The sequence below is a fragment of the Perca flavescens genome, chromosome 3 (genome assembly GCF_004354835.1).
Source record: "Perca flavescens isolate YP-PL-M2 chromosome 3, PFLA_1.0, whole genome shotgun sequence".
Lineage (NCBI taxonomy): Eukaryota > Metazoa > Chordata > Actinopteri > Perciformes > Percidae > Perca > Perca flavescens.
The window spans coordinates 31,006,881-31,033,339 of NC_041333.1; the positions used below are offsets into that span (position 1 = coordinate 31,006,881).

Below are 26,459 nucleotides of genomic sequence, written 5' to 3' on the forward strand. Positions count from 1 at the left end.
ATTAAATCTGCAGATCGGGGGTAGACTACTGTGTTTTTGACACCAATTCATTGACAGTACCAGTGTTTTGGGATTAGTGTTCCAGATACAGTATTTTGTGTTAATGGCAAAACTGAAATTGCAGGCGTCCAGTGCTTCTTAGGGCCGAACTAACCCCAGTCCGTGCCTCTCATGTATTACCTTTACAGTTCAGACAACGAGCTAAGCAGTTCTTTCTAAAATAAATAAATACCTGGTGATCTTTGAAAGAACCCAGATGGTGGTTTAACAACAACACTTTATATTGTTCTGAAAGTATTTCCAGAATACTCAACATTCTTTTCCTAACATGGTAACTAGAAATTGCATTAGGATTTTGCATGACACAACAAAAATATGAACGTTATTTTGTATAAATATATAAAATACAAAAAAAGGAGCATCAATATAGACAAATATTTGTGAATTCTTGATACCATTGTACAAATGTAATTTATAGCTCTCATTTCTGTTTGCAACTTGGTAAACAGATTAAGAATATATTTCTTTTGTGCAGTTCAGTGTTGGTAGCAAACATTTGTTGTACACTACTAGTGTTCTGTACTGTGCGTTTGTCACTACGAGTGACATCTTTCAAATTACACATCCATTTGATTAGTTAATAAAAAAAATGTAATTACCGCAACCTCAAGGATTCTGGAACTACCTTCAGAACAGCAATAGGAGTCGTTAAACGACCTATGTTTGTCAAAGATCGAAGTGTATATTATTTTGGAAGACATTTTTTTGTAAGCTCTGTCTCTATTTTGAATGTAATGGTAATACATTAGAGGCACAAACTAGGGCTAGGACAGAACAGCTTCTATAACAGCATTTAGATCACTGGACTCCCAAACTCTCCATTTTAACAAAGGCTGATAACTGCAGTTATTAAACATTAATGCAGAACTGTGTGGACTCTCAAAGTCTCTCATTAGAGTCAGTTAAATTGAAGGTCTCCCCTATGACAACTAGCGTTAAATATGTACTTCAGTTTGTAAAAGGTTGAAATTGACCTATATATTATATTCAATTCAACTGAACAAAGAGTTATCTCAAAGCACTTTACAGATAGAGTAGGTTTAGACCACACAAATTTACAAAGATAACAATTCCAGTAATTCCCCCAAGAGCATGCAGTGGCGAGGAAAAACTTCCTTTTAGGCAGAAACCTCGGCCAGACCCAGGCTCTTGGTAGGCGGTGTCAGACAGTGCAGAGGGGGTGTGATGAACAGTGGCAATTATAGTCACAATAAAGATAATGGTACTATGACTAGAAATAGTTCTATATATATATATATATATATATATATATATATATATATATATATATATATATATATATAACTCAATACCTGATACATTTCAGAGTACAGAACAATGAGAAATCAGGGAGTCAGTGGGGTCTGTAAACGTGGCAGTGGGACTACCACTGGGAAGGTTCTGATTCTAGTTTTCTCTTCCAGAGCCCGAACCCTTCCCTGACCTTCTGCGTTAAGACCCACGACCGGCTCTACTACATGGTGGCCCCCGCAGCAGAGGCCATGAGGATCTGGATGGATGTGATCGTCACGGGAGCCGAGGGTTACACGCAGTTTATGAACTGAGAGAGACAGTGCATCTGTGACGAGCAGATAGTTTTGTCAGGGACTCTCCCATCACAGACTCTACGGGCCCTTCCTGTTTCCAGTCCACAGCGGACACAACGCCTTGTTTGTTACTTTTCGTTTTTAATCTCACACTTTGATTTTACTATGTAGATGTCTTCACCTCCACATTTTCTACGTGAGTCAGTTTGGATTGAAAAAAGGGAGCCCTTGAAGGACAAACATCTGTATATAAACCAAAATGTATACCTGTCAAAGACTTTTAAAAAGCCTTTCTATATTGCCAAATGGAGATCTTGTAGTTACTGTTACCTTTTGTATTATTTGTTTCCTTTCTTTATTTTTTTTACTTCTAGAGAAAATTGCCAAATGACATAATGCCAATGTTTTGTTTGAGTGTTCCATCATGACTATGCTCAGTTTAGTCAGAGCATAAAATAATCGTAATTCAAAGGGTTAATCAATTTAGAAATATATTTGAAAGAATCTTATTCAAAATGTGTGAATGAGAAAAAATAGAAATCAGTCAACAGGGACTGGAGATGATCTAAGAGTCCAGAGTAACCATGAAACACAGTAAAACTTTGCATCCAGTCCACAAGTCACTACACCTCAGTGCTGCTCTTAGACTAACTCTAAATCTACAGCACATTAAGTTATCCTGAGCTACATCCTAGTCATATTACTTCACATAGGCTCACCAAAGTAATTGGAGGTATTTTGTTAGGACTTTGACCCACTACAGCTCAGGAGTTCACTCTGCGGTTCGCACTATGGTTCAACAAATACACGGTTTGAAAAGCTGGTACTGATATTATTATGAGCTGCTCATAAACATTATTTTGTGCAGTATTTAGAATATAAAAAATATTACGAAATAAAAACCTCTACTTAACGCAGAATAATGAAATAACTTAAGGATCAGCACATTAGTTTGACTTTTTGGGAAATCTACTTATTTCCATCTAGCTGTAATTCTAAACATGAAGCTAGAGCTAGGAGGCGGTTAGCTTAGCATAAAGACTGGAAGCAGGGGGAAACGGCTAGCCGTGGCTCTGTCCAAAGGTAAAAATATCTTCTTACCAGCACTGCTAAAGGTCACTAATGAAAATGATATATCTAATTTGTTTAATCGGCCAGTGAATTTTACCAGTGTTTCCAGTCTTTAAAGCTAAGCTAAGCTTACAGGTTCCTTATTCTCTAAGCTCGAGCTGTTTTTTTTCGATTGATACCACTTTCACATCTGTATGCTAAATGAAAAAGAAGCTACTGCCAGCAGCCAGTTCGTTTAGCTTAGCATTAACACTGGGAGACAGCTAGCCTAGGTACGTTCCAATACTCACTAATTCATATGTTGTACCTTGCTTGTGTAATTGGTAGTTATGTTTCGACAGACACAGGCTACCCTCTTCCCCCTTGAATCTAGTCTTTATGCTAGGCTAAGCTAACTGACCCTGACCATAACTTTAAATTTAGCATACAGACAGGAATAAAGTAAATAAGCGTGTTTCTCCAAAATCATCATAATTCTTAAGAAGGAAAGTCTCCATCTGCTTCCAGCCTTTGTGCTAAGCTAGGTTGTACAAGCCAGGCTCAACATGCCTTTAAAGAATTTACAAATTTGTAAAAAGATTTTATGTAATAAAAAAGAAAGGAGGAAAATCAGTTGGAGGACAATCACCGGATGATATCCAACACTCAGAAGTTGACTCCCCAAAAACCCAGTGTATTGATCTAACCACAGCTGCCACATTCTCAGTGTACATGTAAATATGTTGAACATTATCTCACTGTCTCTGTATGATGCCGCCATGTTGCCAGGTGCAAACTGCATATCCATGTGTGCACAGCTACAAACAGAAAATATCATCTATTTGCCAAGTAGCCTTTAGCTAACTTGATGATGCGACAACACAGCTGGGAAGCAGCCATCATCACTGCCAGCCTAAAGCAGCCACCACTAGAGTGCGCTACAGAGACCACACAGGATCAACGATACGGACTAATGCAATTCTCAACTGTGCCTTGACTATGTGTTGTTGTGGATCCCGTGTCTGTGAGTCCAGCAGAGCCTCGCTGGAAGGCTACAATCGTATGAACGCATTTAAATTAGTTTCTGAGCTCTAATGCAGTACAGGTTCACATGAGGGGACGTCTGCCTGTAGCCTCATTACAGTTACTGAAGGCCCTGAGCACAGTGGGGATCAGCTAGCTCACTGTCATTATTTAAACTTAACTTAAACACCCTTATGTTATTAAAGGAGCAGTCCCCCAGTTTTTCAGTTCACTGTTCTCGTAGGCTGAGTAGAGAACAGTTGTATAATGTCTTTGTTGAGTGTTTCATCATTGAGCTTGGAGACTACAAACTCATAACGGAAAGCCTGTGTTACAAACTGGGGGCATGGAGGTTGTGTGTTTACCAGTTAGGGAGAGTAATTAAAGACACTGGTTGCATTATGGGAAATTTACTCAGAAGAGAGTAAAAGTCGAGATGTCTCGACCACTGCTGCTTCGAGTTGTCTCGGTTCCCCTAACTTGCGATACTCAATAGCGTGGGTGCTCCTTTAAATTTTAACCAATCAAAAAGGTGCAGCAAAAAGCTTGGGTTTAGTGTGTGCAAAAAGAGTTTAAACTCAGACAAATGTCGCCATTATTTTTGCACATTCAGTAGCGGGGTTAACTCATCACAACTTAGTTTGCCAACTTTTTATTTGCAAAAATGTTCAGGCATTGTCTTTAATGTTCAGTTCAGATTATACTGTATATCATGCAAAGCATTCTTCACAATTATGGGTACTTAAATGTAAAAATAAATGGTAATATGAGACTATATACCCTCTTGAAATGTGGTTCTAAAATCAATACTTATTGATTGTAGCCGTATTATTCAAAAAATCTGTTGTCTACATTTTTAATTTAAAACCACAACTTTGAATTCCAACAGTGATAAAATCTTGACTCCCTGCTTTAAATCCCCACTGTGAGCAGAGGCCTGCGTGCATGAGGGTGGATGAAGAAATGTACTTCAGCTTTAACAGACTGTAACTGACCAGGCTCGCCTGGTGTCTTTGTCGTCAAGTGTTTATCATCACATTGTGAGCGTATTGATTGGCTGTGAACATGACCATTTGTAGTTAGCAGACGCCGGATGCCGTTGTCAGTTTTGTAGAAGCAGAGTACAAAACTACGCTGTGATTTTCGGAGCATGTGGAACTGTTGTTTAGTTTCATGTGTTGGTACAGTGATGATAATTTATAGTTGTGGTGCCTGAAATAGTGACACGTTTACTTAAAAAAAAAAAAAATACAGACTAGTGAAAAGACCTTAATATATTCTGTCCCCCTTGCCTTTACTTTTCCTGCACAGTTAACATGTGCAAACCAAACTATTCAACACTGGCAAGGCTGTTAAATCATGTCTGTTGATAGTAGTTGGTATATACATTACTGTTATCTATGTTGATGAGAAAGGAAACTAAATATAATGTAAAGAGGATGCCCAAATGAAAAAAATATCTTGCTATTGAAAAGAGATGAAACAGTATTGTATTAAAAGAAGTACACTTTTTACTTATTTTTTGTCATTTTAGAAATTTTATTGTCAGTTACATTTCAGAAATTGTATGGTAGTGATGTATCACTCTACCTTTTTTTATTTTTATTTACTGGTACAGCAGAACACACACACACACAACTCACCAAGCATTCATGAGACTGTACGTTTTTTTTTTTTTTTTCCTCGAGAAAGTAGATCCTGTTTCACACACACACACACACACACACACACTCACTCACAATCAATACTTGTACCATACTGTGTTATTGGTACCCTGTATGTCTCATGCGTTACTTTCACGTATGATTAATATGGATTTTGTCAAATCTATTAAAAACAGAACTATTACAGAACATTGTCTTCTTTTCTTGAACTCAGTGGGTTATAATGTGAAGGTTCCAGTGTTGTGGAGAGCGACAGCAGCAACTATCGCATGGATTCTCAGGCCGACTGATTATTGGTTCATTACTAACAGTCATAATTGGAAGGACAAGGAGGAGCCTACCATGGAACAGCAAGTAGAACAAACTCCTCCCAAAAAAAGCTAAAACAAAACAGACAGTAAGCATTTGTTCCTAAAAAGTGGAATTCACTCACAATCAAACACCGCTAAAAAAAAGTTTAATAGGAGTAAAAACAAATAAAGAAACAGTCTAAAAAAAATAATTAACACCTAGTTTCTTTCTCTGACACAGTGATTCTTCCAACTGAAAGACGTCCCGCGCTGGCTAGCCACATGGATTTTACAGCTCGTTGATGCTGTCACCTGGAAGAAAAACTATTTATTTATCTGTAAACTATCCAGATACATTTACTGTATTCCTCCCACTATTTGACCAGCTTTAAGAAAAATAACATTCACATGGATTTTGTTTTTACATTCAATTACATATCATACATTAACTGGCTAGCGAATTTTGATAAAACGTATGGAAAATCTGAGATAAATTGGACAAAGTCAGTTTTGGAAAACCCAAATTATCGGACTGCTGCAGTGACAAAATGTTAGTGTGTAGTAGACTGGATGACAGTTAAGATTAATAATTAATTAATTGAGTAGTACCTCCTATGTGGAACTATTTAGTCAATAATTTGACTTTCAAACTGTACATTGCAGTGGTGAGATGAAAAGCATATTTAGCATTAATCCCTTTTCCTTAAAAGGGATAGTTTGGATTTTTTTGAAGTGCGGTTGTATGAGGTACTTATAAGTATAAGGGTTTTAAAAGTTAGTTTGGATTCATCAAAGTCACACTAAACACAAAACTAAATGATCAAGGCAGTAGTAGACCAAGAACTGATGGAACAATGTTCGTGCAACTTTCTACGAGGTAAAATTGCTGTTTTTGTCAAAGGAGTCTGATGGCTTTGAAGAGACCATAGATGTATATAATGGCTTCTGTTCCACATCATAAAGGGCTGTCTGACGTGTGAAGTGAAACCATTAGGGTGTATAACTAAACTGATTTATAATCTTTTTAGCTGGGCTTTTTTTTTTAGGTGGCTGAAATATGTTTAGCTGCTGCATCCATCCACAGTATATCAGCACTCCTGTCTGTTTTTCTAAACTGGGGGCCTGCTCACAAACACCGCTATCTAATATAGGTAATACCACTGACTATAGATAAGTACCTTATACATAATTTGTACATATTTTAAAATCAGCCATTTATATCACTGATGTTGCGAGTGAATTCATGCCGTTTTGGCCATAATAACTGGTTCAGGTATAATACTGTTATGAAACACTGTGATGACCCTATATTAACTCTGTAAACACAGAGCTTAAAAATTTTACTTACTTTCTGCACAGGGCGAGTTGTAGTCAGTGACTGCCTCATCACCTGGAAATATCAGCAAAAACACATCAGATATAGAGCAGTGTCACAGAGAGGAAAGTAAAGTGAGTAAAGAAAAGTGAGCATCACATGTATTTGGACAAAATAACTAAAATTTTTCCTGCAGAAAATGCTCGTTATTGCTGAAAGCTAAATTGCTAAACTAAACTGGATTGCTGGCATAATTACGTAATAAGAAGGTGAAGTAGTGAGAATAGTACGAATTTCATTGAAATGTTGAATAATACCAATAATGTATTAAACAAAAGTAGAATATTTTAAGGGTTTAAAAAAAAAAAAAAAAAAAAAAAAGGTCATAGTATAGCATGACAAAAGTCATAGTATAGGTATGTTAAACAAGTGATAAAAAGTTATTGTAGTAGTCATGAAAAAGACAGTATAATATGTCGAAAACCTTATGTGTCGACAAACGGGACATAGTATAGTATGTCGAAAAAAATTATGAAAAATGCATAGTTATAGTATGTCCAAAAGTCACAAAAAGTCATAGTATAATATGTCGAAAAAGATCATAAAAAAGTCATAGTATAGTAGGTCGAAAAAAGTAATTAAAATAGTAAAGTCTATAGTATGTCGAAAAAGTAATTAAAAGTCATAGTATAGTATGTCAAAAAAAGTGATAAAAAGGCATAAAATAGTATGTCGAAAAAAGATAAAAAAGTCTTACTATAGTATGTCGAAAGAAGTGATGATGTAATGGTATAGCATGTCAAAAAAAGTAATTGAAAATGATTAGTATAGTACGTGGAAAAGCATAGTATAGCATGTTGAAAAAAGTCATAGTATAGTTTGTAGAAAAAAAGTCATAGTATAGCAAGTGGAAAAAAAAAAAAGTCATGAAAAAGGCATAGAATAGTATGTTGAAAAAAAGTCATAAAAAAAAGCCATATTATAGTATGTCAAAGAAATTCTGGAAGAACATGCAAACTCAACACCAAAAATCCCAACCCAGTTGGGAATCGAACCAGAGTTCAAGACTACACAACCTACATCCTGGGCTTAATGCAGTACTAATTATGTAGATTATAGCAGAATATGTTGGAAAAAGCCACTGAAAAGTAATGGTATAGTAGGTCTAAAAAGTCATCAAAAAAAAGTAATAACAAAAACCATAGTATAGTATGTCAAAGCACGTCTGGAATAACATTCAAACTCCACAACAAAAATCCCAGCCCTTTTGGGAAGGCTGCAGAACCTACTTACTGCATTACTAACCTCTGAGCTATCATGCAACCAAAATAATTACATAGAAAACATTCATAGCAGAATATGTTGGAAAAAGCCATTAAAAAGTATTAGTATTATATGTCGGGAAAAAAAAAAAGTCTTAAAAGCCATAGTATAGTATGTCAAAGAAAGTCTGGAAGAACATGCAAAGTCCACACTAAAAAACTCAGCCGGGTTGGGGATCAAAACAGAGTTCAGGGCTGCAGAGCCTTCTTGCAGGTCTAATTTGCAGTCCTTCCAGAAAGAAATTGTTTTTTTGTGAATATTGCAGGGCAAAAATCCTTGATTATGCAGCACGTTTTCTTAAAAAATGCGATGGAATATGCGGGATATTTATGCAATTTTATGCGATGAAAATGCGGGAACTTGCAAAAATGGCAGTTTGATGAAAAAGAGAGAGAGAAAAAAAAAAAAAAAAAAAGTGATTCCCCCAACAACTTCATAACGTTCCCATGGCAACAGGGGAAAATGGCTGCTCTTGTGTGAAGCGAACGTAACATTTTCCAACTTTCTGCTAAGATATATGGGACTTTTTTGCAACGAAAATGCAGGGCATTATGAAATCATCTTACTTGTCTGGTAGTAATCGTAGACTTTGACCACAGCTGCTTTCAGGTTCCTTACAGGCACGTCCTCCTCTAGTGTCACACTGTGCATCTTCGTCTCATCCTTCTTCAGCTGCAACCACAACCAAAACAGGCCGCTAAAGAAACCATTTACTCACTTAAAACACAGCGCACAGTAAACAATGGCTGTACTGAGGTTTATCAAAATAATGAAACTTAAATTTCACCATCAACAAAGACACACAGTCATCCTGTGAGTGCTTCCTACCCCCTCTAAGTAGAGGTTGATGAATCCTTCCTCCACGTCCACGCGCTTCACTGAGCGGTCGCGCTGCAGCTACCAAAGCAATGGAGTGCAGACTGCCGTTAGTATACGCAAACATATTAAATATAATGTAGTAATATAATGTAGTATGTATAACATATTAGATGCAGTAGCAAAGTCTGGTAGTATTAGCACAAACGATAGGTGTATTAAAAGTATTTTCCATCATCTGGCTGCTCATGGTTTAACTGTTGAAGAACTGACCAGCTTCAGGGAGATCTTATCCAGAATGTACCCGGACAGCAGTTTGATGTTGATGATGACCATGTTTGTTTCCTCTCTCCTGCCCTGGTACCTACACACACACACACACACACACACACACACACACACACACACACACACACACACACACACACACACACACACACACACACACACACACACACACACACACACACACACACACACACACACACACACACACACACACACACACACACACACACACACACACACACAAGTCTGTTTCACTATGTTTGTGGGGCATGTCATTGACATAATGCATTCCTTAGCCCCTTACCCTAACCTTAACCCTCACCCTAACCATAACCTAATTCTATCCCTAATCCTAAAACCAAGTCTTAACCCTCAAACAGCCCTTTAAACTTGTGGGGATATATTGTCTCATTGTTGCCAGTACAGAATGTTCGGTAACACTTTACTTGAAGGTATCTACATAAGGGTGGCATGACACCGTCATGACACATGAACCCTAACCCTAACTCTAACCATAACTTGTCATGACAAAAACCGAATGACACTTAGTAAAAGAAGCGTTGTCATATACGTTTATGACTTGTTGATAATGTTCATGACACGTTCATGACAGTGTCATGTCACTCTTATGTAGATACCTTCAAGTGTAACCGAATGTTCTAATGCTGTTTAACAGGTCTGAACAAGCATCGTAATTAACCCAAGTTAAATTCGTCATTTTAAGTTTATAAATTCAAAAAGAAAAAAACGTAACCACAATAATTAACTGTTTCAAAAACATTGTTATAATGAGTTGCAGGTGGTGCAATCATAACACTAACAAAGGCCTGCATGCTGGCTTGTTTATGTATGTAAAGGTAGGTCAAAGCAATTATTTAAATTCTTCTCTGCAGGTAAACTGTTAATGCAGCTATTTTCTGTTCTGTGTTATGTCATGGCATGGTTTGCTGATGCAAACAGTTTCCTTATCCAGTGAAATTATCCAATGAAGTCCAGAATATTAACAGAAAATAGTATCAACAATACTATATATAATTTATGTATCCCTGCATTGAAGTCAACTAAAGTTCTTAATATAATTACAAGTCAACAATGATCTAATGACCAGTTCTACAAAAATATGCAGACACACACAGACACACAGTACCTGACTGTCACAAAGAGGATCAGCTGGGGCTTGCTGATGTTGCATTTGGCCATGGTGTCAGCAGAGATGTTGAAGGCAGAGAAGTCGGGTGGAGGGGGGATGTTGTAATGCATGGAGATCTGTGGAGGGACACATCATCACTTCACAATGGAACAATAAGCTTTCATCAAAAATATAAGTTACAATTACTTTGAAATAACCGTAGATAGAATTAATATTTACATTTTTATTATTTTTAACAAAAGCTATCAATGAAAAAAAATTTGAAAGAAGAGAGCAATCACCCCTGACCCCACCCTTTTATTTTAAATTTCTTTTTTTTTTTATAAGAAAATAGCTATCAATGAAAAGTATGTTTAAATCGCAAATTAAATAAGTAACTTAAATAAATAAATGCTGATGTTAAAATGGTATGGTCCTCTTTAGGGATGTCTGAAATCATTGGGAAACATCAACAGGTAAGATGGGTATATACATGTTTTGAGACCCCTGAACGTTTATTTTTACCTCTTTTGGGGAGTGAGTTGTCTTCATATTTTTTGAGGGGGACAAATCTACCTCTTCTAAATATTGCAGGGGGGGACAAATGCCCTGCACCCCCCCCCCAAATCTCCGCCTATGCCTCCAAGTGCTGCCCCTATTCTCTTTCGCCCCTAACTTGCCCCTATTTCAGTTCCTGCTTCACGCGTTGTGGTGTGGGCTTCGTCTTCGGCTCATCCTGTGGTTGATCGTACCTGTGCCAGCACGCAGCTCTGGCCCTCAGCTCGGACCATGTACTCTCCAGGGACCTCGCTTAGCTTCTCCTCCTGGTACAGCAGCCTGTTGCTCTGATCCACGGTGAACTCTTTGTTCAGTCCTCCTAACGACGTCACTGTCACTGTAGTGCTGCCCTCCGCGCTGTAGGTGGCAGCGCCGTACTTAGCCAAAGCCTGGAGGGCCACCACAGTGTCCTGAGAAGCAGAGAGAGAGGTTAAACGTGTCATTAAAAGCGGTTAGGGGGTTAGGGGTTACCCATAAACCACCTGTGTGCAGGATCTGTCCTACCTGCGTGGAAGAGAAGCCCCCGTACGGGTTCTGCTGCTGGGCGAGCCAGCGGACGATGCTGGAGGAGTAGTCCAAGCCAAAGTCCGGCATGGCCGGACCGGAGAGCAGAGCCAGCAGCATGTAGGAGGTCATCTCCACCTCCAGAGAGTCCAGGCCTTTCCCAGAAGCCCCTGCTCTGTTCCAGTGACGGGTGCCACCTGTGGTGTCATTCATTAGAAGGTTAGCAATGACTTTGTACACTTGAGTTATATCAGGACATGGTCAACCCTATACCCCAACCCGCCAACTCTGCTCTGCATCAGCCAACCCGCTTGCTGCCCCCCTCACAGCGAGGGACAACTAATCACTCAACGAAATCCCGACTGTTTGCTGTCCTGGCTCCTAAATAGTGGAATGAGCTCCCTATTGACATTAGGACAGCCGTAAGCCTATGCATCTTCCGACGAAGGCTAAAAACACATCTCTTCCGACGGTACCTCGGATAAAAAAATATTTAATTGTAGTTTTGCTTATTTAAAGCTACTGTACTTGCACTTACTACTTGTTGTCTGGAGTTTGCACCTTCAAGGTTGAAAGCAGTTTGGATAAAAGCGTCAGCTAAATGACATGTAATGTAATGTAAAAATCGATGAGTAGGTAGGTCTACAGTCTATAGATTTTAATGTTTAGATAGGAAATTCATTTTGGAAATGAACCATCTCCTCTGTGTTGTTTAACCTCGAGCGAATACCAACAGCCAAGCTACAGCTGTTACAAAACGTTCTTTTAAGACAACCTTTTATGGTCATTCTGAAAAAAAAAATATATATACACATTTGGGACACTATATGGAAGGATAACATGTAATGAAAACCAAAATGCTACAACAAAAAAGCAAGCGCAGGCCAGACCACAACATTGGGTGATATAGCACTTGTTCAGCTTTCAGCAGGAGAGCCTTTCTGCGCGGTCTAATTCATTTAACCTTTTAATGACATATCAGCTGATTACACTCACTACATGTCGAATGACACTGGAACACAGCTTTCTCCTTCTAACAGTTCAACTACTTTTTTAGCAAATACAGCAACAAGACATTTTCTCACACACATTTTCTTCAGACAGTTGAGCCTTCTCTATCTGTCTAGGTTTGTGTTGATGCTGCTAAATAGCAGCAGTATAATTGTTTGGGGGTGGGTGAAAAGTCAGACGTGCAGATGTTGCTGATAGTTTCACTGTCATACCCTGTGTGTTGGACTTCTGGTGCATGTAAGTGATGAGTTTGCTCCTCATCTCCTCGTCCCCAGCCAGAGTGAAGGTGTAGGACAGCAGGGCGGTGGTGTACAGGTTGTCCAGCTGGCCGCCCACTGCCTCTTTCAGACACTTCAGGCAGTTCTGTACCACGGGGTCCTGTCACGCCACAGGCAAACACAAAGATGAGACAATGTGCTTTAAAGCGCCCATATTATGCTCATTTTCAGGTTCATAACTGTGTTTTAAGGTTGTACCAGAATAGGTTTACATGGTTTAATTTTCAAAAAACACCATATTTTTGTTGTACTGCACAGCTGTCTCTCACTGTCTACTATCTTTGATTGCACTCGCACATGCACATGCGCAGTAGCTAGATCATGTCAGCTATCTAACTCTACAGACAGTAAAAGAAAGCCTGTTTCTCCAACTTTGGTCAGTTACAAGGCAGGATTAGCTGGGAGACTTCTAAATGAGGGCGCACATGGAAGTAGTTATTTTGTAGATTATGGTGAATTTGTGTGTGTTGTAGCAGTGCTTTGCTATTGAGAACGACGTAGCATGCTAACGAGCTAACGGTTGTTGTTAGCCAGCTCATTTCGGACTGTGACGATTTTGAACAGCTCGCTAGGAGACTGAAGGCAGGACACATTCAGAAACCGTATCTCACTCAAAACAGCATGGATGGATTTTTTTCAAAAAGTTTGTATGTGTGTGGAAGCACCAGAGACACAAAAGAACACCCCAAATCCCAGAAAGTGTTTTTTTCATAATATGGGCACTTTAAATAAGCCTAACAAGCAGGTATTTCAATTGACACCCGCCAACTGGCCAAATGTCGGTAAAATGTAACTTTGGCGGGTAACATTGTAAAGTTACTAGCCAATTTGGTTGGTGATGAATGAAGCAAATAACACTGCCATCTGTTTGAATCGCCAGGCAAGTCGACAAGTCGGTGTTGCCAGATTGGTCTGTATTCTACCGAGAAATGTCGGCGTTTTTTGTGTGTGTGTGTGTGTGTGTGTGTGTGTGTGTGTGTGTGTGTGTGTGTGTGTGTGTGGCTTGGAAAATGTCATCTTTATCTGGCAACACTGCTTTATTACTAATCCTACATTTCCCATGAACACCACGTCGTGGCATGTCATACAACCGTTGGCTACGTGCCCAGTGTTTGTGGTATCAGTTACGAGCCGGAAAAGACGAACGGAACGACGAGAAACAAAACACAGGACCTGAAATCAAGTATTATGGTTAGTTAGGAAAAACAAAGAAAAAACGTGGAAAGTTTAGAAACCAGAAGAGCATACAAGGAAGGCTGCAGACACAGTGGACAATGAAGATGAAAGAGGAGGGGGAAAAGAAGAAAATTTGGCTAGTGGTAACTTTAAAAAAAAAATATATACTTGCCATGTTGGCTTGTGATAAAAAACAAAACAAAAAAAACAACATTCATTTAAAAGCCCTGCTTTTCACAACTAATGAACGGATTTCTCTGCAGGCTTTTAAAAATGAGAGTTGCTTTAATGTTGTTTGCAAGGGAACTTTTTTTAGTAATTGCTACAGACAAATGTAGCCCCCAAGACAGACTATTAAAAGCTGAAGAGACAACAAAGGAACAGAGGCCGACATCTCTGAAAGGCAGTAGTGAGAGATAACAAGCGATTACCTCCGCTCAATATTTATCAGGGTGCTTATAGTGTTAATTCTCTCTAACCGCTCTCACAGGGGACTGTGGTTCCTTTTCTTTCTACAATCTCTGGCTGGCAAAGTTCATTTGTAGGCCATGCTCGGACCGCCGGTCTAAAAATAAGAATTTCTATTAAATGATGCAATCTGAAAATGTTTCATTTATGTAACATAAATAAAGCATCCTGGTTGCAGAAAATTTAAAGCATCAAACACGACAGAAAATCTACCAGCGTTGGTTTCCGAGGATATAGAAAGTTAACCTTGATAAACATTTAAAATGAGGGCAGACCCAATGAGTTCAACAGGTGAACATCTCACAGCTGCAGCAACGCGAGGCGTTCACAGTGTGAGACAGAGGAGAGCGCCGTCAGACTCACCGTGGCGTTGGTGTCCAGCTCCAGCAGGGCAGCGGTGATGTAGGCGGTCAGGGACACATCGTCACTCACTCCTCCCTGTCGAAAACAGGCGCAGAGCGGAAACAATCTCGGTCACACATATTGCTTTACTTCATGTCAGCGCCACTAAATTCGTTTCGGTTTAGTTTTTCTTAAAATTATATCCTTTTTATCTAGTTTCAATTTACAATAATACTTTTCATTGCATATTTTCGTTTGAGTTTATGATGTACTAAATGTGAACGTTGTTTTCACTTTGTGGCAAAATTGATTCAGTAACTGCTGATTGAAAGCATTGCTGCTTTATTACACCTGCACAGCAATTGGCCATTAAACTCTTGATTAAATTTAAAACACTTCAGTTTGTCCCTTTCCTTGTCTAAGAAAATAAACACCATGATGAAACACACACCTATCGACTCTCTACTCACTGTAGACAAACTAAGCATGAGCTAAGCACATAAAAGTCGTATATGTGGCCTTATCTGGCAGCCATACCCCAGTATGTGAGATTGCCACTTTATAAAACAAAAAAATAGAACTACAACAAGGAGAAGTTGTCTGAAACAATCATTTTACATAAAAGGAATCGCTTTAGACTGTCCTTGGCTTCTTGCTTATCACACAGTGTTTTACGGATTTCAAATATTAGTCCGCAGTACTTAGTTGTATCTATAACAACTATGCGTACCTGCTTCAGACACACAGCTGTCACGGCTTTTTGCGGTTAGTCGGCTTGGAAATGCTGTGCTTTAATGGGGACTGGCTCGCAATAATTTGTTAGGGATATTTTCTCTGCTGTGTGTGTGTGTGTGTGTGTGTGTGTGTGTGTGTGTGTGTGTGTGTGTGTGTGTGTGTGTGTGTGTGTGTGTGTGTGTGCGCTGCTTGCCTGCAGGCCCGGGGGCCATCTCCGCTCTCTGCACACACTCACAGCTCTCCGAAACTATGCAAATTGCTTCCTCACATTGAGCTAATTCGGTGGTTTTGTCTTATAGGAACATACTAAACGACCAAAAGCAGATGATGTGAAAGATATAAAAACGTTCAAACTAATGTCATCACCTTCATGCCATTGTGGAAGAGTTTCCCCACAGAGCTGATGCAACCGTCAGTCCGCTGGTTTGTGGACAGCCACATCCTGGCATCTTCAATGTGCTTGTCTTGCACAAATATGTATGGTCTCGCTCCGCCAAAGGACTTCATCACAAAAGCGGTCAGCCTGGAAGTTCCAATACAGAAAATGCATACAAGGTTGTTGTTGTTTTTTTTGGGTTTTTTTTAGAAAACAAATGTAACCACGTGCGCCTGTGTTGGTAACCCCAAAATGAACCCAGCCTCAGGACAATTACATAACAGCCTCCTGTCTCACAGAAAGCGCTGGGCCAGAGCTGCATCCACAATTTAACAATAATCTGAGCCGCAGAGCCCAGCAGAATAAAGACAGCTGGAGCTGACAGAGGCAGCAAAGTTAAACACCCGCATTTCATATATTTGAATCATAATAAAAATGCTATGCTTCTAAAGGAAGCAAGTTATAGACATTTTACATTATACTATGCATATTGCATTGCACTATAATCAGTATGTACAGCATGGGTCAACACTGCTTGACTCTTTAATCATACTTTTAAGGTGCATAAAAATAAGCATTCATTAATTTTGGCCACTTGGGGGCAGCAGAAAAAGCTGTAAACACAACATTGACAAATTACCTTATAGAGTGCAACGTGTTAAGCAAACAATTATTCATTTACACACCCAGCAGACAAAGAGCTACTGTAGTAATCATCTTGAGTTGTGTTTTGCCACCATGTAAATTCAGTCCAAAATACACTTTGGACTTGGATATCTTGACCTGTGGGTTCATCACTGCAATCAACACCTGTCACATTACACATAGTCCTTTAAGCCATTCTTCGTATGAAACATTGATTAGTGCGGCTTTTCTCTAGCTATACATTTGCTCACACTTCAGTGAGTCCTTGTTCGAGAGTCCTGGGATTTTAAGTGATTTGGACTAATCCAATCTCCTGTTGGAATTATAATGTAATTCAACACTTGAGAGCCCTAGTTTCTCCTAACCACAAACACACACCCACGCACACACTCACCAACTGCCAAACTGCCCAGCACCCTTTCAAACAGGAAAGGGTTTGTTAAATCCCCTGAGGCACTGTGCTTTAAGCCCATTAAATGCAAATATTAATATTTTCTGGCAGGTTCCCCATAAAGTAAATTATTAGGATGCTCGCTGGTGCCAAACACTAGAAAGGACACTGCTGTGTGTGTGTGTGTGTGTGTGTGTGTGTGTGTGTGTGTGTGTGTGTGTGTGTGTGTGTGTGTGTGTACCTCCCACTGTGTCTGCGTGTCATTTGTACTCTTTCATCAAATGAAGTGTGAGATTTGAGCTGAAAATATTCACAGTTTAAAACAGCAGAGCTCAAGATAAATGTTTTTAAGTGTTCTATGACCACTGATGCAACTGCGATATATAATGAGTTATAGAAATGAACATATTCTATTATTCAGATTATTTTGGTACTTCTGTTTTCAAAAACACACACCATCAAGTTTCAGTGACAGGTGTGAAAGTAAAGTGAACAGACAGTGGGTGGGATTTCTGGCTCCTCCTCAGTTTACAGAATATTTATACATCTCATTTTTAGTATTTGGTCCTTTAATGAAACTAAAATGCATTATTAATAATAATTCCATATGTGAAATATAATAGATTAACTCCTTCTAATTTAAAAATGTGTTAATGTATAAAATGTGCATCATCATTACTAAAAGAATTACAATATGGCTCAAATTATGTTTCTCATTTTAGCTAAAATATGACAGTTAGTTTCTTTTGTTTATTTGTGACCAGTTCCTATATGCATGTTCATAGAAAATGTCATGGCTATTACACAACATCATTATCTGTATCCTAAGCAGCATCTGCTAGTTATGTTACTGACCAGGTGTTTCCAGACTCATCACTCTTCCCAAAAGCACTGTAGGAGCCGTCATCATGCTTGTACGTAAGCTCCCTCTGATATCCTACAACACACACAGACACACATGAACAAAACCATCACATTTACAAAGAAATCCCTTGACAGACAGACAGACAGAGAGACAGTCAGTCAGTCAGTGCTGGTGAGGGCCTGTTGTTCCACATGCCGATGAGCGATGATACAATCCCGGAAGGCTGTTTAAATAATAGATCCAAGAGACTGGATTGACTCTTGGTTTACAAGATGTCAGAACCATGCGCGGCAACTTATAATACTATGAGGCAAGATTTTACAACTTTGGAAAGTTATCACTGCGACCCTCATCTAGGTGATTGGGAGTTAAACTGTGAAAATAATAATGGCATTTTTCATTTTACATAGTGATCTACCAAGAATGTGCTATTTCATATGGCCAAAATCTTCTCTCCCAATATAGGTCATTTCATATCTTGAAAATGATATATATCACAATATCAGGTAATTCAATAAATAGTCTATATGAAATAACCACATGATAAAGCATACTTTTGTATTCTCCTGTGCGAATTAAATATTTGACAAATGAAAAGCACAGAGTATTTGTGCTCATTTTATTAAGAACTTCAGTGCAAAGTAACATACCGTGCAAGGATCAAAATGCAAAGAGTTGTCAAAGTGCAGTTTGGCTGCTGGTCAACGTTTTGATGATATATATCATTATATTGCCCAGCCCTAATAGCATGTATTTGATTGGCCAATGCAACGCCTTGAGCCATGTTCCCATGTCTGAAGAACAACTTACCGCTTTCCAGGAATCGCGTTGCCTTGTCCTGAATATCCTTGGTCAGCTGCGCCGTGCTTTTCAGGTAGTTGAGGATGAAGATGTTTGGCGCAAACAGCACCATGTTCTGTTCCCCGCAGCCGTACGGCATGGCCAGGAGCTTGTCCAGGTTCTTCATGGCCCGGCCCATCAGGTCACCTACAAAAACAACAGGAGGAAGATGAGGCAGACTCGAAAATTACACCCCGACAACTTTTTATTCTTACCAGGTTGGAAGGTTAACATACAGTAGATACTGTAGTGTTAGCTGGCCCATCAAATCCAAATGCTGAGTCTTGACAGCGGGACTAAAAAAAAAAAAAAAAAATGACTGAGAAATAGTGTCACCAACCCAGTACAGAGACAGAGGCCCTGGCCGATCCAGCCACAAACATCTCGGGCATCAGAAGGGAGATTTTCTTCTCCAAAGGGCTCTCTGGCAACACAAAGAACAGAAAAAAACAACACATAAATGATACACAAAGGAGAGAGCTTAAAAAGGAACAATTTCACATTTTGGGATATGTGCTTATTTACTTTCTTGCCGAGAGTTAGGTAAGAAGATTGATACCTCTCTCATGTACGATAATATTAAACTTACTTTTTGCTGGTTAGCTTAGCATATAACCCCCTATAAAACCACAGCTTGGCATTTTTTCACTTTGGTTTATTGTTTACTTAAAACACTCAATAATAAGTGAGTACGTTCATACATTTCTGTACAGTACTCATCTCCAATCTGACCAACACAAATGCTTCTGAACAACAGTGAGCGGCCGATTACAATCAATCACCCTCATACTGAACTGTGAGATCTTCAACCTCTGACCCTAAACAGGTCTCCATGACAGAATGACGTATTTAGTTCTGAATGAGAGGTTCAAGATGGCTGTTAGCCCTGAGGCTTCCAGATAACAGACACTGATAGACGGGTCGTTTGTGAGCGCTTACCTGCAGGACAGAGGAGAGCGTTATGACTGACCATCTGTGGTGTTCCTTCAGCCTTGTGGAGAGAGAAAAAAAGAGAAGGATATTGATTACGTCAACAGGCAACGTAACAAGTATTGTGTATCTAAAGCCTGATATAGCTCGTTCCTCGTTGAAACAGAGTTACATTGTTTGAACCCTTGTTTCAACTATTTAATATCAAGGAACCACACTGTTGCACTGGGTGTTCATTTAAAACCATGGACACCATTTTATTTGAACTCAATCTTACATACACTGTCCCGCTGCCCCAAATGTTTCTTAGAACACCAAATGTAAATTAATAGTCCCCAACAAATGCACTATATCGTCCTGTCTTGAGTAACGTAAAATCTACAGTTTATTTTTTTAGGAAGTGTCTCTTTTAACAACAAACTATATTTAAGATATGTCTTCAGTAGGAAAAATGGGCTTTGTGACACAAACGGGGTATAAAGTTAACGGACTGCATTATTCATTAAAAGGACGTGCCACAACCAAGTCAGTCAACTGATAATAACGTGGCGATATATTTGTGTTGTTTCATAAACAAATTCCTGACATTACAAGTTCTTTTTTCTCACATTTTGTCACATTGCGCCCGTGGAAGACATTGATTTATTCCGATTCCTCTTTTGTCAGTATGTGGTCACTTTTTCCTCTGATATAGAACGGTTTCTTTTTTTTCTTTTTTTTTATTACTATAACTCTACTTTTAGTCGAACATAAAGACTACAAAAAAACTAGAATAAAATAACAGGAGATACACCATTTCATTCACCATGAGGGTGTTGACTGTATTTTAGAGGTTACTTTCATAGAAAAAACTAGTACATATATGTCTTTATTAGTACTCAAACGGAGGCCGTTTTGTGTTGGGTTTGAAGGTCACTGACCTCCACCAGCAGGGTGCGGACCACTGTGTCAATTCGGCCCATGTCGGGGACGGTGGCTACCTCGTTGCCACACAGAATATCAGTCTTCAGGGCCTCTGCGCTGACCTTCAGATTCACCTGACCTGTGTGCACACACATACACCCGTCTTATTTCGAAAGCATAGCTGTATTGATTAGCGCTCCCTGTCACACTGTCACATTTTGTGTACGGAAGCAAAACAGCTTCCCGTCTCCTTTTTTCAATCTAACTCATTATCCTCCCTGTTCCTCCATCCCTCCCGTCTATGTTTTCCTTCCTCCCCCTGTTTCCTATCTTATTCGCCCTCATTAATCCCCATTTGTTGCCTTATTATGGCGCTCTATCTCACACCCCCTCCCTTCTTTTCTCCACAGCCCACAATCCTTCACACAGAGGACAAGTACAGATCACCCCTCGAGGGAGAGGTTTCTGAGTGTTTCGTCAGTGATACTACCTGACTTGTTAGTACAAGTGATTGTCAGCATTCCTCTAAGGGGGAGTTAGAGGAGCGCAATTTGACATTCATCAGAGCCTCGTCTCCATCACTGCTGATGGAGGCTGATAGAATTCCTCTGCTTTCAGGCCAGGCAGCGGTACAACAACAGCCCTCTGTCTTTGCTTCCAGCAGTGCAGACGCAACACCTTTCAGGGCCCTTAGTACAGATTAATTAGCTTGTTCTGTCTCCTCTTTGTCACTAAAAGTGTACGTGTACATCAGTATTTAATTAAATCAAAGATGTAAAGATTGCACTATATTGGTAGCGACATTAATAACAGTCACTTGGAACTATTTTTTGTCATAATGACGAGGCAGGGAGAGCAGAGCTGGGAAGCGTTGACACTGTTTGAGATGTTATTCAATCAATTTTTGTAATGACACTGATACATATTTTTGCATTGACAATAAAAGGTGATATGTTGAATGAAGATTAACATCAAAATCAGACCCCTCTTACTGCCAGGTTGAAGAGCCTCTAAAAGTGCATTGAGACTAACACATTAGGATCATACCAGTGTGTAAGACTAGAGACACACGCACGCACGCACGCACGCACGCACGCACGCACGCACGCACGCACGCACGCACGCACGCACGCACGCACGCACGCACGCACGCACGCGTATATTCACAAATGTATATGCATAGCTTTCAGGCAGCCACTTCTTTCAATGCAATCTATATAGTATGAAAATCAATCCAGCATAATGACTAGGTGTGCTATATTTTTTGTCAAAGTTAGGTCATTAGCTCCAGTATGAATGATCACTTTCGTTTTGTAAACAGACATTGTCTGGAAAATATAGAGAAACCTTAAGATCTTGAAAACATATTTTCTTAATCAAAGTAATGGGGTCCTACATTTCTTTTGGCAAAATACCAAACTTTGCTTATTTCACATGAGAGATTTGTGTATGTGTTTTTTTTTTTCGGTGGTTTTCTCACTGGTTTGAAGTGGGCGGAGCTGACTTAGACAAAGGTGATGCGCAGGATTCAGTAAATTAAATAACGTTAAATTCCCAATAAATAAGGAGTTGTTTTTTTTTTTTTTACTTTGAGCGTTGCTCATTTAGTCATACATATTTAATGTTGCAAAGAAATACTTTTGAAACCAAGTTTTCATGTCAGCCTTCTATTAGTCATACCTAATGCAGTTGGAGTTACAATCCATGAGAAGGTCCTGCTCTCCTCTCCGCACAGACACACACTGTACTGGCAGCCATCACAGTTTCTGAAGGTGTACTGGTCTGAATCAGCCAGTGCAATATTTACCTGCAAACAGAAACAAAGACAAAATATATAAAAAAACATGCAAGACATACTTATGCAAAGAGATACAAGTTAAAATACAACTTCATCAGTGTCTCTTATTATCGCACCCACAGACCACACCATCACACTTGTGAATCCATTGAAATAAATTACATCTGTTAGATTTAAATATTTACCATAATGCACTTGGAGAGATAGTTGAAGACAGTGGCTTTGAGAGTAAACACCTCCCCTCGGATGACAGAGTAGGGCAAGGTGAGACTAACAAAGAATGGCTGGAAGGCAGTCAGACCAGTGTTGGGCGACACGCCGAAGCCAACAGAGGAGACACAGAAAGCTCCAGCTGCCCACTTAGTGATGGTGTCAGGGACTGTCTTCTCCACATTTACTGACCCACTGTCTCTGTACAAACATACGAGCAACAGTCAAATGAAAAAGTGGAGTTGCCCTGAAGGATTTAAGAGTCAAAACAGGAATATGCTCAGCAAACTTCATGACAATCTGCATTAATACATAATTCGATATCTTGTGTGTTTGACTTTACATCCTGTGGGGACTTTGAGTGCTTATTATATTTCAAAACTGTCGTCGGTGATGGAAATAAACTTTGTTCCTGCACCCAAAGAGTCTACAGCCACGCAAACTCTGTGAGGTGCATAGAGGTAAATGCTAACATCCGCATGCTAACATGCTCACAAGGTCAACGCTAACTTGCTAATGTTAAGCAGGTATACAGTAACGTTTACCATGGTCACAATTATAGTTTAACACGTTCACATGCTGAGATAATCGGTCAACAGCACAAATGTTAATCTCATTCTGGCGTTAAAAGGAAATAGAATATCACCAAAGTCATTAGGATGCTTTGTCTGGGAACCATGAATGGCTGTACAAACTTAACATATGCTAATTGGAAATACACACAAAGTACACCTGAGGTTGATGGAAATGTAGTTTTGCAGGTATTCAGTCTAATTCAATTAAAGTATACAAAATGCACACGTCTGAAAATAAGAACAATTTACAATGTTTTGATCTTTTTCATAGGATATATGATTATTACCCCACAGGAACTAGGTCCCAGATCCAGGTTTCGGGGAAGAATGTCCTGACTGTCTCCTTCTTCTCCTCCTTTTTACCGCCCAGCACACCACCTACACCCTGCGGCATCATGTTGAAGGCCATGGGAACCGGAGAGTCTAGGACATCTAGGAACACAGCATATATAAAAAAAAATTACACAACTAAACTTACCCAACGGAAACCAGCTCCCAGATCCAGGTCTCAGGGAAGTATGTTCTAATGGTCTCCTTGGTCATTCCAGCCTCTGGCTCTTCAAAACTGAGAGAATTCCCAATCGCTCCGCTTTCCATCAATAAATCGTCCACTTAAAAAAGTTTACAGTACATTATATTTCTTGTTCTCGGGTAATGGAAAATACCAGTGGAAAACTATAATACATACCAGAATAAGAGTAAACTAAGTCATAACTCCTTTCATGGCAGTTATAAGGCTTTTTCACATCAGAGTTGGTCACAATTTTGATTCCTATTTCCTAGAAAAGGGGAGAGAGAGAGAGAGATAATAAAACAAAATAAGAAATAGTGATTTGGTAACAGAGAATGAAACACAAATTAAAGACAATTATATGTTGACCCAGATACACGTAGATATAGACAAATTGAGATGAAAATGTACTGTATATAAAAACTGAATAGATATTGTACGATCAATGTCAATTTCTCTTGTAGCCTATTCTTTAAAGCCAATGAAAATGACCAATTATCTACTTTAAAGATGCTGTAGACATCATTGTTCTGACTGGGCGGTTCAAAGTAGACTGAGCGCTTGGCTCGACTAGCTGGCTCCACATCGTCGACTGCAATCCCTTGTTCTGGTTCAGGCTCTGGTTCAGGCTCAGGCATTGGCACAGGGAAGCAGGGATATGGCTCAAAGTCTTCAACCTCGTGGCTGTATCCTGACAGCTTCTGTAAAGGCAGCTGGCTGTACACCTGCACAAGAACACACACGTACATTAGCCTGGGTAAGTCATCAGTATAGGCAAGTCCAAAATGAGGGTCTACATCACGTCTTTTTCAAGTGTTGGTAAAGCTGGTCAAACTAGCGGAGAGGATTGTGCCATACATAGTCGACAGAGAGTTCCTGCTCTGGCTGCAGCAGGAGGACGCTCTGGTCGATGGCCCTGACGGAGCACATGGAGCCTGGGTGAGCCTGCAGACTGAGCGTGGTCTTCTCCGCTGGAAGCTCCTGGAGAGAGGAGAACTTCAGAGACACCTGCACAGGAGACACCAAGGTAGAGAGTCAGAAGATGTCAGGTCACAAGTACAGAATTAAAATAATCTAAAACGCTTATTTCATTGCATATCAAAATTGCTTTGAAGACTCATTTATTGTAGCTTTACGTTATGAACGTCTAAATGGGTCACATAGGTGGTACCTTGTTATTAAGGCAGAGCTGAATGGGGAAGTCCTTGCTATCGGCCACAGCCTCTCCGCTGGGCATCACAGTGTAAACTATCACTTGGGCAAATGGTGCCAGGTTTGTAACGTGATGGAGTGATATGGAAAACTCTCCTTTGTTGACTGAGGCATGAAACGCAGAGAGACAAGGAAATGTGTTATATGACCGTATGAAACTATCAAAATACATCAAAGACAAATAATATACTTTTTACTCATTTTGCTAATATTAATTCAGATATTTGTGTTTTGTCTATATAATCGTCTTTACTGCACATAGGAACATAATCTGCTAGGTTAGCCTGAAGCTAATGTAGCTACATAGGTTTACCTGAAGCTGACCAAGCAATTTATCTACTTTCCATATGAAAAAGATGAATAGGAAAAGGGGGTTAAGAAGGGAACAATGCAACAAACAGACAGGGGTCGTAGATGTGATAAGGTAGGTGCCCAAAAAAAAAAAAAAAAAAAAAAAAAAAAAAAAAATCAGACCTGACCCTATATGAACCCGATTAAAAACCTGAATTTTCACTGTAATTTTAGAAAAAATGTTTTAACAAAATGCATTACAAACTAAAGACAACATTTTAGTGCAGTAACAGACATTTGTAACACAATCTTTGCCACGCGCCTTTTCGAAGTTTTGCACAGCCCAAAAACTACCATATTCTATATTGAATAGAGATTGTATAACATTTCTCCTCATCAATGAAAGCCGGGAGATGTTAGTTCATCTCTCAATAATTTCCTGGTTTTCCTGCCATTATGTGTCTCTCAACCATAAGCCCATTCATTTCCTCTGAAAACATCAATCTTTTAACCTGCATTGACTGATTTTTTTTGGCCACTTGGGGGCAGTGGAAATGAAATGAAAACACTGACATAATATCATCTTTTCAGTTAATATGTCAAACTTGTTTTTTCACTTTTTTGAACGGTTTTTTTTTTAGGCACTTTTTCCAATGATTTTTAACTTGTTTTTTTTTTCCAAATGCCATAAAATTGAATACGACACCCAAATTCAATGAAAGTAGTGAACTGATAATTTTTTTTTTTTTACAATTTGGTTGAAAGAAACCCAAATTTGTATTATAGAAACTTTTTGGAAATGGGTCAAATTTGACTCGAGGACGAAAGGAGGGTTAAGTATTACATTTGTAATTGTATTACATTAGTTTAGTTTTTTGTTCTTACATTTTTGCTATTTATTGTTGTATTTGTATTGATCTTGTGTACTTGTCACTGCTGCAAAACCAATTGCCCCTTTGGGGACAAATAAAGTTCTACTTGACTTGACTATATTCACCAGCTAGTTTGTGAGTTTATCTAAGCTTTTTCGCTTAGAACAGCTGCCTGCAACCTTTTTGGTTTATTGTAGGTTGTGATCTTTTCATGGGATTTGCTGACAATAAAGGAAATGCAGATCATCACCAGACTTTTCCCTTTAAGATGGCTGTCTTAGTTTAAGTAACATTAGTTTGTACCAGTTCCCACTTTAACAGCCACTGGGACACGACCGTGTTGCACAATTCCACCTCTGGTCATCACCTACATTGAAACATAACACAGGCAGATACATTAAATGTTTTTCAGTTTTTGTGAGTCAGTTTCTCCAAAACAAATTTGGTTTAATTACTCTTCAAC

At 39.2% G+C, this 26,459-nt stretch overlaps 2 protein-coding genes across 7 annotated transcripts in view; one reads left to right on the forward strand and one right to left on the reverse strand.

Moving 5' to 3' along the window:
- Positions 1–5,318, forward strand: part of phldb1b (pleckstrin homology-like domain, family B, member 1b) — an 89,865-nt gene extending 84,547 nt beyond the window's left edge. For all 4 annotated transcript variants that reach the window (XM_028572976.1, XM_028572977.1, XM_028572978.1 and 1 more), the window contains one exon: positions 1,485–5,318. In XM_028572976.1, the coding sequence (XP_028428777.1) occupies positions 1,485–1,625 (141 nt within the window). In that variant the 3' untranslated portion in view covers positions 1,626–5,318. The remainder of the gene's footprint in view (positions 1–1,484) is intronic.
- Positions 5,319–5,345: 27 nt separating this feature from the next.
- The window catches only part of LOC114552299 (alpha-2-macroglobulin), a 41,053-nt gene continuing 19,939 nt past the window's right edge, over positions 5,346–26,459 (reverse strand). For 2 of the 3 annotated variants that reach the window (XM_028572980.1, XM_028572981.1), the window contains 24 exons: positions 26,300–26,363; positions 24,793–24,938; positions 24,480–24,629; positions 24,125–24,346; positions 23,799–23,889; positions 23,398–23,542; positions 22,511–22,736; positions 22,208–22,334; positions 20,545–20,666; positions 19,634–19,685; positions 19,035–19,118; positions 18,665–18,841; positions 17,845–17,926; positions 15,944–16,100; positions 14,864–14,938; positions 12,791–12,956; positions 11,568–11,764; positions 11,258–11,473; positions 10,524–10,642; positions 9,362–9,452; positions 9,101–9,169; positions 8,839–8,944; positions 6,983–7,024; positions 5,346–5,946 (listed from right to left, as the gene is read on the reverse strand). In XM_028572980.1, the coding sequence (XP_028428781.1) occupies positions 5,924–5,946; positions 6,983–7,024; positions 8,839–8,944; positions 9,101–9,169; positions 9,362–9,452; positions 10,524–10,642; positions 11,258–11,473; positions 11,568–11,764; positions 12,791–12,956; positions 14,864–14,938; positions 15,944–16,100; positions 17,845–17,926; positions 18,665–18,841; positions 19,035–19,118; positions 19,634–19,685; positions 20,545–20,666; positions 22,208–22,334; positions 22,511–22,736; positions 23,398–23,542; positions 23,799–23,889; positions 24,125–24,346; positions 24,480–24,629; positions 24,793–24,938; positions 26,300–26,363 (2,949 nt within the window). In that variant the 3' untranslated portion in view covers positions 5,346–5,923. Of the gene's footprint in view, positions 5,947–6,982; positions 7,025–8,838; positions 8,945–9,100; positions 9,170–9,361; positions 9,453–10,523; positions 10,643–11,257; positions 11,474–11,567; positions 11,765–12,790; positions 12,957–14,863; positions 14,939–15,943; positions 16,101–17,844; positions 17,927–18,664; positions 18,842–19,034; positions 19,119–19,633; positions 19,686–20,544; positions 20,667–22,207; positions 22,335–22,510; positions 22,737–23,397; positions 23,543–23,588; positions 23,722–23,798; positions 23,890–24,124; positions 24,347–24,479; positions 24,630–24,792; positions 24,939–26,299; positions 26,364–26,459 lie in introns of all 3 variants that reach the window. The other variant, XM_028572982.1, reaches the window with a different exon arrangement.